Source organism: Lissotriton helveticus, chromosome 8 (genome assembly GCF_964261635.1).
Source record: "Lissotriton helveticus chromosome 8, aLisHel1.1, whole genome shotgun sequence".
NCBI lineage: Eukaryota > Metazoa > Chordata > Amphibia > Caudata > Salamandridae > Lissotriton > Lissotriton helveticus.
Genome location: NC_136069.1, coordinates 1172858773 through 1172874463, shown reverse-complemented (window position 1 = coordinate 1172874463; position 15691 = coordinate 1172858773). Strand labels below are relative to the sequence as shown.

Here is a 15691-nt window from a genome sequence, read left to right as displayed (position 1 = left end):
CCATCCATCCATTCTCGCTCTCTCTCCTTTTCTCCTCTCTCTTTCTCATTACTATTCACCTTCCCCCGCCTTCCCTCTCCTCCTATCTCTCTTGAAGCCTCCCTTTGCCTGCTGCAATTAACTTCGAGGAGCCACATAAAGTGACACACACCCCAGACACGACCCTGGGCTTTCAAAACTGTCCTCCAAGCGCTCCGCCTAGTGGGGAAATGCCAGGTGGAATAAAAGACCGGTTGGAGCCTGAAACCACCATTTTAGAAATCTGAGTGATACCTTTTAGGTCCCATCCTGAGGAAGAACCAAGCACCGCGCCCTTCTAATTGGTTGAAACATTTCGATCACACTTGCACATTTGTGGATTGTCTATATTTAACACAATAGAGTGACTGAAAATGTGATGCTCGCTGGAATTTCGTGATGGATGGACGGATTTTCATAGCAACGTTTCATTCATTGGATGTTCTGAAAAAAATTAACATTATTTATAAAGCAAGCACACAGCAAGCAATGTTTCCATACGCCACATTGCTAATTATTTTCTGGAACGCCCTCTCTTAATTAATACATTGAAAGAGAAGCGACGTCAAGACTGGTAGTTTATGGGTGCTCAAATAATACTGTGCTGAGACTATCTTTAACCTCAATAGTAAATTACTCAAATTAATCATGCTACGGGGAACATATTTCTACTCACTAAAACATGGCACAGTGTCGAAGTGAAAAGGTAATATTTTTCTGGATGTGACCTTCTCAGTTCTTACAAACCGACACTGCAGCCAGTCAACAAGCGGATGCTGTGAGCCGGGTCAGCTTATGAATATTTTCACAGCATGCAGTTTTTAATGAGAATGAGGAAACTGACTTGGGCGTGGCGTGATTACGTAGAAGTGGAATACTTGCAGCATTTCCTTTAAGCCAGGAAGAGGATAAAAGGACCATGCGACGATTTACGCGCACGATTCTAATCCTAAAATTAGTTTTCAGAGAACTTGATGGCTGCTGCTTCTTGACGAATAGAGAGGCTCAAAGATGAGTGAGGTATTTTTTCCATTATTCTACAATTCTTTTGTGTCAGTGGGCAGTCGTGTTTCCTCAAAAGATCCCTCGCACTGAGATAGATTTATACAACCTGGACATAATTAGTAAAAGAGTCGTAGCCTGGAATAATTGATGGTTTTTGTGTTAATGTGAAGTGGTGGAGTGTGTGCTCACAGGCACCAGTAATAGCAACGTAAAAGGGGGAGATAGACAGCCCCCCCCCCTCACTCCTATTTTAAGGGCACCACAACTCAAGAGAGAGAAGTTGAAGGCTAAAATGACTTTTTGATATTATTTGAATTGTTTTTGTTCTTACGATGCCCTTCATACTGATATGGGCAGTGATAAAGACGCCCATTGCTTCTGAAATCGAATTTAGCACTCACAGGCGTAGTTTAGTCAATACGATTGGGCGGTGTGAGCGTCAGATTTTCCAACTAGCATGCTGGCATACCATATTAAAATATGTTACATAAGAAGCAGGGAATGAGGGGGGCTTAAAAGGCAGGGGGGAGGAATGCGGGTTATAGGAGGTATTTAAAACACAATATTTAGCAAAATAAGCGATATTTTTTAAGACCCTCAAAACAAACGAGAGAGAGAGTGTACATGCAAGTGTGTTTTTCTGTCTGTGTGTGTCTGTAAAAATGCAAGGTGAAATCAGACAGATGCCTCATCATTCCCGACTAAAAACACCTGTACCTAACTACTAACCAGATAATACATTTATTAGGAGAGGGTGTAACGCCCCAAACACCTCCCCAGAAGCTATTCTACTGATAGAGCATTAGCAAAGTCAGAGGAGTTTGTTGTGATGATGAGGAACAGAGAGGTTAGTGCTACAAAGAATGTTGATATTGCATGCATCCTTTTACCTCTCTAATTTGTCACTCATGTTTCCGTTAGTAAGACTCCCGTTAGAAGGGGTGTGAGGATACTGCCTCCTTATTTTTACACCTGGCAGTAACAATACTGCGGGTGTCCTACTTCTGGGTTGAGGGAATGTCTTGCCATTTGTGAATAACTTGTGAAAATTGGTGTCTCTGCACCTATTCTGCATTTTCCCTCATGTGCAAGCTGTTTTCAACCTGGTCATTTCACCTGCTTTGAGCAGTTGAAATGCTATTTTATGTTGAATGTATACTACACTAATCGCCCGAGAGTGTATTCTGGTGCTTGGGCAGGTGCGTAGGTGTGTGGCCCCCAAGGTGCTTATATGAAGAGCCAGGTCTTCAGCTTCTTGCATAATTCAAGAAGTGAGGTGGAGGCTCTGATATGTTCAGGGAGGTTGATCCATGGCTTGGGTGGATTGTAGGAAAATGAACACCTCCATTTTTACTTTTGAGTATGCAGGGAGTGTGTGCGAGTGAAAGTGAGGGAATGCATAGGTGCCGGGTGGGTTGGTGAAAGTGTATGCGTCTGTTTAGGTATTCTGGTTCTCTGTTGTGTAGGGCTTTTGTATGTGTGTGTGAGAAGTTTGAATTGGCTGCACTTGTGAATGGGGATCCAGTGAAGCTTCCTGTGGTGCAGTGTAGAGTGAGTGCGCATGGGCGGTAGAGTATGAGTATTGCAGCCGTCTTCTGGATGGTCTGGAGTCTGTGTAGAAGTTGTTTGAAGATTCCAAAGTAGAGAGTGTTGCCATAGTCCAGGCTGCAAGACAGTCCATCTGTTATTTTGAGGCAGGATCTTGCTCTGCAAGTGTAGGATGTGGAAGCAGGAGGTGCACACTGAGTTCATTGAGCCATCATGTTGAACTTGTCATCTAGAATTGTCGCTTTATTTCTTGCGTGGCCTGTGGGTGTTGGCCCTAGCTCTGACTGCCACCAGGTGCAATCCGATGGTGAGGTCTTGTTGCTGAAGACCAGTACTTCCGTCCATTCGAAGTTGAGTTTCAGGCAGTTGGTTCACATCCAGTCTGCTACCATGGTCATGCAGTTGGTGAAGCTGGTTGTGGTGGTGATTGTCTATCCATCAGGGAGAAGATGAGTTGGATGTCATCAGCAGAGGAGATGACGGTGTCATGTATATGTTGAAAAGGGGAGGGCTGAGGGATGATCCCTGTGGGACTCCACAAATCAGTTTCTTGGTCTCCGATGTGAAGAGTGGTAGCCTACCCCTTTGCAATCTTCCTGTGAGAAAGGAACAGATCCAATACTTGTATTCCAATCTCGGATTCTGGCACAAGTCCAGGTGAACCTTTTATGGTGGTAGACTGCACACCAATGTACTCAAATTATTTCAAGCTTAGATGCTCAGCTACTTCGGAGCTGTAACAGCGTGCAAGCTTGAACGCAGTCCACCCATTGCGCTAGAAAGTTTATGCAAACAAATTGGAACCTGGTCTGGTGCCCGTTCAAGCTGCACAGCCACAAGTACGAATTAATCCAATTAATCAATATCTCAATTTCATCTCTGTTTATCACAGTTTCATCCATTTCTTTTCACCTTTTTCCACAATACTTTCAATTCGTTTCATACATTCCTATTGCCCTGCAAGGTTTTTTTTTTGGTAGCATAGGAGAGTAAACGTTTCCTCAAGTCACGATTTAAAAGTACCCAATGCATTTCGGGAATGATCCCTTCATCTGGGGTATCTAAAATACAAAAATTACAAAGTGTCCAGGTGAAAAACTCACAGTATTCCAGTTAAAATTTGTAATACCTAAGTCCTAAAAAGGAGTAACCGGTCGTAATGAAGGCAAAGTATTGACATACATCTAATTATATGTGTTCCTTGTGTGATCTCATATAGCTACTCTTATTCAAATTCAGAATGGAACTAATGTGTTTATTGAAATGTTTGGGTGCAATTCACAAACTTGTTCTATCAGTAGCTGTGTTTTATTCCAAGTGCAGGTTTGACTACTCATACATGTCCAGCAGTAAGCCTTGCTCACTCACAGTTTTTACCCAAAAATTTATTTTTCATAAAAGTACTCAAAGAAAGTTCTTGGTGAATCAGGCTTGGGTAAACAGGAAAAATTGCTTCTGCAACTACTATAAGATTCAACTAGTCATAGAACAAGGTTTGTGAATCTGTCCATTTTATCAGTGTCTTTAATCTCCATTATTATGGGTGCATAGGGAGGAGGTGTCCTCCATCACCACCCCTTGGTACCATTCTGCTGTCCTCTCAGAGGCTCATGCACCACTCCACTGGCAGCTCCCCAGTTATATATTAGAAAAGCTCGCCATCTGTGGTGGTTCCTTGCACACCCGCAACCAGGAAAGCAAACTGCAGCCTAAGAAACGTAAACAATTAAATCCAAACCTTGCACCCTGGTTGAGGAATAGCATCCAGGTATCCACCAGGACCATCTCAACACTGCTCAATTTAGGAAAGAGTTGAAGATACACCTCTTTAAAGAACACTGCATCACAGTTCTGTAACCATCCACAAAGCTACCTTTCTTATTGCACGTTAACTTTATGTATGTATTTGACCCTGTACAGTGCTTTGCTGCCTTTTGGGGAAGTCTGCGCTATAGAAATACCACATACATACATCATACACCCAGTACCCCATCACACTACAACTACCAGCACATTTTGATATAAGTAATAATGTTTGGTGTTTTTCAAGCCAAATTTTCCTCCTGTTTTTGGTGGAAACATCACATGTAATATTTTCTGGTCATTGTTTCTGTCTTGCATTGTTTTCTGTCTTTATTTTGTCTGCTGTATTTTTGACACTACCTCTATGAATTGGTGCAATTAGTGCATATTGGAAGTTTTTTCAGGAAAGGCACTGTTTGGAAACGCTTTAAGTTTAATAATATGGAAGACATAGAGGGCCTGGTTCACAAAGGTATTTTTGACTGTATAGATGTGTTTATGCCAGAAAATACCTCCATGTACACTTGCCAGCAATTCATAAAAGACAGCTGACAGGCTTAACTGGATTTATGACTGCAGATGTCTCCACCTCAAATGCATAAAACTCTGCAGCAAAGTCAGCTAGCGCCGTCCCACCGCCTGGCGCAGAGCCAGCAAACAAAAAAACAAAACGATGCTCTAGCATCATTTTATTTTTCGTTTGCTGGCTCTGGGCCAGGTTGTTATGGGAGGGTCTGGGCATGGAGAGGAGGAGTGCTCGTGCACTCCCTAAGTACGCATATGTGTTTTGCCAGAGTCTCAGGCCGACCAAAACATACATGCACACTTAGGTTTCTCCAGCCTGGCTGCATTCAGCAGCCGGGATGGAGAAACCCCACAGACTCAATGACCTGAGCGGGATGTCTTTCCTGCCTGCTCAGTCCAATCCATGCTCTGCTCTGCAGCACGGGGATTGGATGGGAGTCTCTGTCCCAGGGGCTGCTGGGACCAAGAAGATGCCAGCAGGAGCTATGCAACGCCGGAGGTGGCCAGCAGCTTCAGGTCAGTTTTCTTTTATTAACGCATCCTCCCCACGCCGCACGCTTTCCCTCCCCACCCTTGTGCTGTCGTGTACTTCATATGAAAAGTATACAGGATCTGTGCGCTTAGACAACATACACTGTAGGATTGGAGGCAGACAAACTCTGATCACCCCCACCGGGTATGTTGGCCCTTTTTTTACCAACTAGCTCACAGTGCCACTATAATCTCCTCTTACCAAGGTATTACTGCTAATGACGAGATACCATGAGATCTGGTATATATGGCAGCAAAAACTGTACCCCATGAGGTACAATCCTCTATTTGTGGTGTTATCCCCATGGGCAAGCAGATTGTCAGCATTCTGCGTTTTTCATAAAGCCTAGTATTTGGGAATACTGCTTCTAGCTGTGTTATTTTCTGAGCTATCGAGAATGGCATTTGTTCACGTTTTGCGGGTATCTTACCCATTACTGCATGTTTATTTATTTTATTTATTTAAGAGGTTTTATATAGCGCTGGCAAGACCCGAGGGTATTGGAGCGCTTTACAGCAGATATAGGGGAGAAATCACATAAAAGAAGCAAAGGTAAGCATAAATGTTCGAAAGGCCCAGTGTGATATGCGTCATTGAGGTAAAGAGGTCTTGAGGTAGTCTCGATGCGTGCACAAAGTCTTGGGCAAACCTCTCTCCGAGAGGAGGTGAACGAGGAGGGGGTTAGGGAGCGGGGATGAGGTAGGTAGTGGTGGAACATTGACAAGGGTCTGTAAAGTGCAGGAAGGGGTAGGTTGTGGAGAAGCATTGCCTGGTGGCTGCAGAGTGCAGGCATGTGCATTTCGGCGGCGGTTCTCAGTTCGGGAAGGCATGGTTGAGGTAGAGGTCTTTTAGGAGTCTTTAGAATTTTATGAAGGAAGCGATAGTCCTGATATCGGCTGGGATTGAGTTCCAGATTTTGGGTGCGTTTCCAGCGAAGGATCATGCTGCGTTTTTTTGTTTGTGTGTTTTCAGAGGAATGAGTAAGAGGGAGTTGGAGCTCCCGAGGTTTCTTGTCTGGCCGACTTTCTTGAGTTTGGAGGCCAGGTATTCCGTTTTCCCTGTGTGAAGGGCTTTGTGCATGAGGCAGGCAGTTCTAATGCTGGCATGCATTTCCACTCGGAGCCATTTTAGTTCTCAGAGTGGCGCTAAGTGGGAACGAGCTGTACCGGAGAGTACTGCGTTCCCATAGTCAAGTCTAGATAACACCAGTGATTGGGTGGCTTGTTTGAGATCCATGGACGGGATGAAGGGTTTAATTTTGTTGAGAAGCTTCAGATTGAGGAAGGCACTCTTTGCAAGGATCTTAATGTGTTTGGTCATGCTTAGTTTTTGGTCAAGGGGGATTCCTAGAGATTTTACCGAGTTAGCCAGCGTGAGGTTACCGTTGAGAGCATCGATTGCTTTCAGCCACTCTACAATTTGAGGATTTTTGTTCTTTGTTGGAGATGGAAGGATTTTGGTTTTGTCTTGATTGAGTTTAAGGTGGTTTGTTGATAGCCATTGTTGAACTTCTCTAAGAGTGTTGTTGAGTCTTAGAATGTCGTTAATGGAGGAGGTTTCCAAGTAGATCTGGGTGTCGTCTGCATATAGGTGGAAGGGGATGCTGGCTTATTTCAGAATGGTGGTGAGAGGTTCCATTTATTTGTTGAACAGTTGAGGGGAGAGCACTGAGCCTTGGGGGACACCTCTGTTGACGGGGTGTAGGTCGGACGTGGAGGATTTGATTTTTATCATTTGGGAGCTTTTGTGAAAGAAGGAGGAGCACCATTGTAGGACCACCTCGTCCGCACCTACTCGGTCTTTGAGAGCCTTGATGAGTAGATTGTGATCAACCATGTCAAAGGCTGCCGATAGGTTTAGGAGGATGAGTAGGCAGCATTGGTCATTATCAAGGGACTTGAGGATGTCATCCAAGATGCTAAGGATCACGGTTGTGGTGCTACAGCCTTTTCTGAAGCCCGATTGGTGGTGGTCTAGCAGGTTGATGTTGTCAATGTGCTGATTCAGTTGTAGGAGAAGCACTTTTTGAGGATTTTGGCTAGGAAGGGGAGGTTGGAAACAGGTCTGAAGTTGTTCAGATTGTTGGTGTCTAGGCCTGGCTTTTTCAATAGTGGCCTGACTTGGCCGACTTTGAGGCAGTCTGAAATTATGCTGGTTTTCAAGGAGCTGTTTATGATTTCGCACCATAGTGGGGCAAAGGAGAGTTTCAGCTTTTTGGTCAATTGGGTAGGTACAGGGTCGATGATGTGGGATGAGGGCTTAGAGGAGGAGATTACTTTGAGAATCTCAGCTTCAGGTATGGGGTCAAAGGATATCCAGGCTTTCGCTGCGAGCAAGCTCCTGGTGGTTTTGACAGTTGGGGATAAGTTTTTGCAGGAGAGATTGAGGTTGATGTGTAGTGACAGCTCAATCTTGGTGATTTTGTCGTTGAAGAAGTTGTCGAAGTTGTCACACTGGTATTTGGAGGCCTGGACTGGGGTCGCAGAGGTCTTGGAAGTTTGTTGCCTGATGATGTTGCCTGATGATGTTAAAGAGCATTTCATTGTTGATATGTTTTTTATAGTTCCTTTGGGCTGTTTTGAGTTGCTCGCAGAGGTTAGTGGAGGGATTGTTTCTCCATAGACGTTCTGTAGCTCTAAGTTGTCTCCTTTCGTCGTTAATGTCCTTGTTGAACCAGGATCTGGAGGGGATATTTCAGTTTTTTTTCAGTTTCAGGGCGGCTAGTTGGTCTAAGACGGACGACATAGTTGTGTTGTAGTGGGATGTGAGTTCTGTTGTGGAGAGACCGTCTGGGGAGATGGGCAGGAGGGTGCTTATTTTTTCTTCTAAGTCGACTATGTTGATCTGTGTTAGGTTTCTCACCCATGTGGGGGGGTCTTGGATGGAAGGTTGGCACATGATCGGTTGCGTGATGTGGAATAGGATTAAGTGGTAGTCTGACCAGTCAACCAGTAGGATCTGGTCTATTGTGATTGCGTCACGTTGGGCGATGATCGATCAAGGGCTGCCCCTTTTTTACGACTTTCTTCTAAGCAGTGCTCGGTAAGGTTGTTGTTATGTAATAGCTCGTTCAGGTTTTGTATTGGTGAGCTGTTTTTATCATTCCAGTACAGGTTAAGGTCGCCCAGAATTAGGTTGTTGTTGTCACGCAGAGAGCAGTGAGCGACCAGGTCTGACAGGTGTTTAGTGAACATGGTGGTGTTGCCTGGGGGATGGTATAGGAGATGGCAGTGTAGTATTTTGTTGTTGCTGGTGTTAATGTTGGCAGTTAGGCATTCAAAGGTGTTATAGTTGAAGGTGTCAATTTCGGTCATGGACAAGTTGTTGTTGTGAATGATTGCTAGACCCCCACCTTTTTGGTCTTTTCTATCTTTGTTGATGATTGAGAAGCCCGGGGGTACGAGAGTATCCATGGTTGGAGGCGAGCTGCCATTTAGCCAAGTCTCGGTGATGAAGGCTATGTCTATGTCATGGCTGAGGATGGATTCAACTAGCTCTGTGGCATGTTTAGTGGCTGATCTCAGTTTATGAGGATGCAGTTGGTAGGGGGTGTCGCTTTTTTGTTTATTTTCTAAGAGGAGCAGTGGGGATGTTGATGAGAAAGGCTGGGGGTCTAGGGGGTTTCAGAGTGGAGTGATCTCTTCTGAATCCAGTGATTACCTGAATCGAGGCTTGAGGGATGTAGAAGGGGTGGTGTACGAGGAGGCCAGCTCGGTCCCTTCATCAGAGGACATAACTTCCATAGTTCTATTAGGCCTCAGTGTATGGATAGAGAGGGGGATGGGGTCCTACTGGGTCCCGGAGCCTTGGGGAGCCTTTGGTGTGTATGGTTGGGGATGGTGGGAGTACAGTGGGGGTTTATGGAGGGCTTGTGGAGTGTAGCGAGGTTGTTTAGGATTTCGTTAAAGCCCTGTATTATAATAGCCAATTGGCTTTCAAGCAGGGAGAGCTGGCGCCCCGTCTTCTCTTGGGGGGGCGGTGGATTCTGGGCATGGTCTTCCTGGAGGGGAAAAGGCCTGATGCTTTTGTGTTGCCTTCTGGTAGTTGTTGTGGTGTCAGTTAGGGCTCTGGGATTGGGCGCGAGGTCATGTGGTAATTGCTTTCTTTTGCAGGTGGGTATAGGAAGGTTGTTGGAAGACTTACACTGAGATTTGCGGTTGAACGGTATTGCTTGAAGGGGGTTATGCACGGGGGCTGTTTGAGGGGACGGACGGCGGGGTAGGGGAAGCCTTGTTCTTGGTGCTAGAGGTGCTGGTGGTGGCTCGAGGTGGAGCGTATGGGTTTGTGATGGCGGGCGCATGAATGGTGTGGGTGATCTGCTGGGGGTACTGGGTGTCCGGATAGAAGGGTTGCGATGGGAGGGGGATGTGTGTGAATGGCGTCAGTCTGCAGTGAGGGGTAGAGGAAGTCAAATTCCTCAAGGTTGTCATTGTTAGCTTGAATCAGGACTGTGCCGTTGGAGTAGATGGTCACAGAGGTGTTCCCGCATCGCGCCATGCGGTTTGGGATAGAGAATGATAGTTTGCAGCTATGGGGTGTATTGGTATTTTTAGTAATGTGGAGTTGTGATCTGAGGATGGAATTCCACTTGTTGGGCATTTCCGTGTGAAAAATGAGATCCATTTTTACTTGACCTTTGGAGGAGCAGTGATATATGTCAGCAAATAGTGACTCTTGGTATTGCCTGATCAGTTTGTGTTTGAGGTATTTTTCGCTTTGGGTGAGAGGTTGAGGGGGAGACTAATCGAGAAGGAGTTCGGGCCATGCATTTTACGTAGGTTGAGGTGAGGGGGCTGGCGTAGGTTGGCGTGGTAGAAGGCATTTTATCTAAGTTGGCGGTGGGGATAGTTCCTTTCAGGCTAGGTGTGTCACGCTAACACAAGGGTCGGGTGGGTTATAGTGGTGGACGGGACTGATAGCGAGGTCAGGCAGCTTCTCTATGGGTTGGTTGGCTGGCTACCAACACGCGGTCCCTGGGGACAGGAAGAGAGTAAGAGCGGTGGGGCTTGTGTCGTTTTGTTTCGGGAAGGGTGCGAGATTGTTGCTGTTGTCTAGCCTTTGAATTACGAGTTATGTAACCCACCAGATTTCTTTGGGTTAGCCCCCGGGTGGTCAGGCAGAATGGGTGGTTAGGTGTAGCGAGATAGGGATGTGGCTGGCTAATGTCACAAACATTGCTAACGTCGATTAGAGATTAATGAGTCTGGCAGCAGAGTTGGGTGGACCAGGCCCTTTTTTAGGGTTGGTCGGTGACTCGTCAGTGGGGTTAAATTGAAAGAAGTAGAGCTGAGGTATCTGAGTGGAAAGAGGTAGAGCATAGGCGGGCCAGCGTTGCATTATAGTGAGGTCGGTGGGGAGCATTAGAGGTGGGCATAGCTGAGTGTATCTCTCTGAGGAGTAGGGTGTCTATGCTGTCTCTATTATGCTGAAGCCTTTTTGGCAGCCATTTTAGGGTCAGCCCTGAGTGCATTAGGATTGGGGTGGGGCGGGATCTGTGATACGGGGGCCTTCGTTACTTGTTCTTGCTGAGATCCGCAGGTACAGGGTGTATAGGGGGCATTTAGGGTGAAGGGACTCACCAGTGCAGTCTGTTCATCGGTGGGAAGTACTACTTCCATGCAGCCATCTGGGGGTCAGGCATTCCAGAGCCCCTCGTTTACTCGCAGACTGATTGCCCAGTGGTGGTTAGTGAGACTTTTCAGTTGTTCTTTGTCTTATGCTTCCGTACTAGAACAGTCAACTTGGTTGCAGTCTCTGTGGAGGACTCTGATATGTGATGTGTTACCAGTGCTGGTTCAGTGTCAGGGCGGCCATCTTGGGGACAGGCATTGTGGAGCTCTGTAGTAGCTCGTAGTCCCCTTTCCGATATTCCCCCAAGCCAGTTTAGATGATCACTGCATGCCTTAGCTGACAGGGCTCTCTTGTGTCCCTTGTTGGGTGACTTACTGCGAGCCATCCACTGATCATGCCGTGTTACTTATGGTAGTTCAGCGTATAATGTTTGTGGTGTCATTTCAGTTGCTGTGTTTTGAACGTGAGCTCTATTTGTTATTACCATCGCTTGCTGGACTGTAAGTGTCCTCACAACAAATTGAGTCATGTTTCTGTAAAGTTTTATTACTTCTTTGTGAAGTATGAGTAAGTCTGGTCCTGGCATTGTTTCAATGTCAGGATGTGGTATGTAGGCTGCTACTATTGGCCATGTTGCTCCTTCTATTCTGAGCGGACCGAGTCTTACTCTGCCTCTTATATGGGGTAGGGCACCTTTAAACCAGTATAAGTGTTACTGGTTTGTGAGCGGAACCTCAATGTCCTCATACGGACAGTATTCCGTTGGTACATCCCCTTCTGTGTTGAAGTGAAATGTTTTTGGGCTTGCATTTGCTGCTGGGAATGTAACTCACAAATAAAATACCTCTGTTCTGTATGATTCGTGTACCTCTATCACGTAAGCGACTACGCCACCCCTAGGTGTTAAACCATACACAAGCAGTTTCAGGGTGACTGCATTTCTAATATTTTCTGCAATGTAAATTGCATCTGCATTTTCTTCTTCATGCGAGAGGTTCAAGTTTTGCACAACTCTTTCCGTGTTATCCGCGTCTTCAGTCATTGTTTAGAGAAGATGAACTTTTCAATAAAACTTAAGATAAGGTGTTTTGCACACTTTTAGGAACACTGTGTCCTTCAAGCTTGATTAACCACCAGCCAATAAATAGGAGTTTTTGCCTACTCAGCTGTGGCAGAGTTTAGCCCACCCACTCCAGAAGTCTCTGGTGTTTTGTGAATGGGGATTTCTGAGAATAGCACAACTGAACTACTCAGATTCTACTGTTAAATAAGTACCCAACCAACGTTAGTGGCACCATGTCATGTAGTTCCTATAAAAAGTATACAGGAACTACGTGTTTCGACAACATACACAATAGGATTGGTGTCAGACAAACTCTAATCAACCCCACAGGGTATGTTGGCCCTTTTGTACCAACTAGCTTACAGTGGTCCTACCTCGTTGTATTACTGTGTCGGCCTAAGGATGACGCTGGGCATGAGCTTTAGACATAGATTTTATACAGGAGATGGCAGTCCTGCTGTGGTTCCAAGAATCTTCATGCATAATGTATGAGATTTCAAACTAGGGAAAACCTGCGTTCTGAATGCAGTGTAATATCTAGGTAAAAGGTCAGTCCCTGTAAATTGTGACAAATGTAATGTATGGAGAGAATATAGGTGAAGGGAAACAAGTTTTCCGAGGCCTACATTATGGTACCTATAAGGAATATAACAGTACCCCCCCCCCCCCCCTTTGTTAGTGAAGGTCGCCACTGCCTGTGACTACTCTGCCAGGAAGAAGAACTGCTGTGCCACTCTACTGGACTGCTCCTGTCCTGGACTCTGAATTGTAGTGCTCCTGCCTTGCTGAGCTGTCCTGCTCACTGATGTTCTCCTGCCTGGATGAAGAGGACTGAACCTGCATCACTTGAACCTAGAGTGACTCCAAGGGCTTGCTGGTTTGCCTCCTGTTCTAAGTCTCAGGGATATTAACGACTTCAACTACCTGCAACTGCACCAGGACTCTGCAAGCTGTGAGTCTGTCCTGTCAAGTGGTGCCAACCCAGTCCTGGACCCTTGGAAGTGAGGCTTATGGTGCTTCTTCATCTAGAACCCACACATCCTTATCGGAACCAGTGCATCTTCGCCTTTGCATGATTCGGATCCAGCGCATCTTGTCATTGCATGGAGCATACACGGCGTATTGTCCCTGGAAGCAGCACGTTGCCTTCGGAATTGATGCATTGCCTACTGCAGGAGCAGCAACCACACATTGCATCCGGAACCAGCACTTCGCATTCGGAACCAACGCATCACTGCAATTGCATGGAGAAACTCAACACATATCATCCACTGCGTGAGTCTTTTGAGTGGTGTTTTCGCTGTGTTATTTTATGAAGTGTTGCACAAATACTTTACACTTTGTCTCTTGAGTTAAGCCTGACTGCTCTGTGCAAAGATACCAGAGAATGAGCAGAAGTTTGTTGTGACTTGCCATGACTAGGATTGTGGTTTCTGCATGGACAGAGTGCCATTCTCTGCCAACCTGAAACTCAATTTCTAACTGGTATTTAAATTGTTATTTTTTGTTAATACTGGAACAGGCCAACACATCTGACTTTCTTACAGTATATGCATAACTCTTATAAACAAGGGCTGAGGAAAGTCAAAAGCATGCCTCTCTTAAGTATGTGTGAAATGCTAACAAGCTGTGTACCTTTGTTTCCCCTCCACTACATTTGCATCTAGATGTGAGGCTCCGATAACTCCCAGCCAGGATACTCAAACAAAAGGAGGCCTCATGGCCACTTGAATTTGGCTTTTTGAGGCCAGTTGGAAATTAAAGTAACAAACCAGCCTGCACTCTTGCTGGTGCTCCTGACTGCAGACAATGTGCAGGTGGTGCTGAGTGTGTCCTGGAGTTTAAAAATTACTCCGGGACAAGTTCAGCAGATTTTACAATGGTGCCCAACTTCTTGACAGAGTGAACATTGTCTACCCCGTGAAAATAGTTGGAGTACACCGCCCACCCATATGTATCCCCAACTTGTGCCCTGCCTATTACCGACCAGCCAGTATCAGAAACAGCTCTGAGGAATTTGGGAATACTTCACCTTTTTCGGGCTCGACAAAGGCTCTGGAAGTAGAGATGTGGCACCCCCAAAATAACCATGCTGGAGTTCCGAAGGTGCATTGAAGATGACTTTAGATTTTATTTTATTTTATCTTTTCACATCTTTTTACATTTTTTACATTTGGTATGGTGAAAAGAAAGAGGTCAAATGTCAGTCAATGACAAATTACTGATTATTCTTTTAGCACAAGACTTGTATTTATTTTTCTTTCTCTTTCTACAAAGTGTGAGGATTTTGTAAAGTAAACTAGGTGACAAGGTTTGAAAGTGAAGACCGTTGGTTGCCGTTTTCTTCTAACACACACAAAAAGCTCAAATGAAGCACTTTTTTCCTAATTCTGAAGAGTGATGGAAACAACGATTTTAATAGGATCCAAACAAATCAATACACTCTACTTTGTGAAGTGTAAATGACAACTATTCACTCAAACCCTATTTCCAGACATTATCATTTGTGCGCTAAATAGTTTTATCAGTAAAACTGTGTCTATGCAAATTTAGTTGTCATTTCAATGAAAAGATGTGCTGTCTGTAAATGACAGTGACCTATGACACTATGCTGATGTGATATATTTGTGACAGTGTGCTCCAAATAGCAACACCAGACACATACTACACCCTTACCATCTTTCTCAGTGGGAGTGGCTCATTTACAACACCTATTTTGAATGTGATGCTTGGATTTTTCACAATCCCTATGAGTTCAGTGATGCAACATTCACTGGTTCCTAATACACAAACAAGCTCAATTCAACTACTCACACACACATTCAAGGCACCACAGAACTCAAGTCCACCCACCTAAACAGTCGCATCTCTTCTACTAACAACTCAGACTTCTCCTCTCCATAGGTCCCCTATTCACACACATCCCATGCTTACACAGGACCAGATCAGGAGAGGTGTTCTCTTACACTGCTTCTACAGCTTGGAATGACCTCCTATTCCACAAAAGAGTCTCTTCTTGAATTCCAGAATAAGCTGAGGACCTGGCTTTTCAACTACCTATCCTTTGCTAGGCAGGGCTAGGCACACATGCCTGCTCAGTGCCAGGATACCCTCGCAGGGGATAGTGTGCTTTGCATAGCAGCACCCCACTCTGAAAATTGTTCCAGCACTAATGTAGGCCCGATTTCAATAATTAACACGTAAATGGCAACTTGATCACTACAGACAACTGGAAGTTCCAATCAACCTTCTCATTGGTAAAGGTTTGGTCTGTGTAGCATCTACCACATCTCTCCATCTCCTGCAGTCTATTCTTGGGCATTCCGCTAACTGCAATAATCCTTTTGTTCAGAAATCGGGAGTACAGGGCCAGTAACGAGGTTTGTCTCAGTTTTAATTCTTGGGTTAGCTGCGTCCTCACAGCATCTTTACTGTGTGACCATGAGACAAAGAACAATCTTGTGTAGTACATGGCAGCATTTTGTGAATTGAAATGTCTGGTATCTGACAGTTAAAGAAACACAAGTTGCCTTTGTGGTGGTGTCTTTCCGGATCTCACTGGCTCAGATCTCAGCAGTTTAACTTTGGAAGAAAAGCCTCAGTTTATTGCCATTTTTTTAACTCAC

General features: G+C 45.2%; 1 protein-coding gene across 1 annotated transcript in view; it reads left to right on the top strand.

The window, feature by feature from the left end:
* The first annotated feature begins 911 nt into the window (after positions 1-911).
* Positions 912-15691, top strand: part of LOC144773203 (granulocyte-macrophage colony-stimulating factor receptor subunit alpha-like) — a 408548-nt gene continuing 393768 nt past the window's right edge. The window contains exon 1 of the mRNA XM_078658092.1: positions 912-1038. Within this exon, the coding sequence (XP_078514218.1) occupies positions 1030-1038 (9 nt within the window). The 5' untranslated portion in view covers positions 912-1029. The remainder of the gene's footprint in view (positions 1039-15691) is intronic.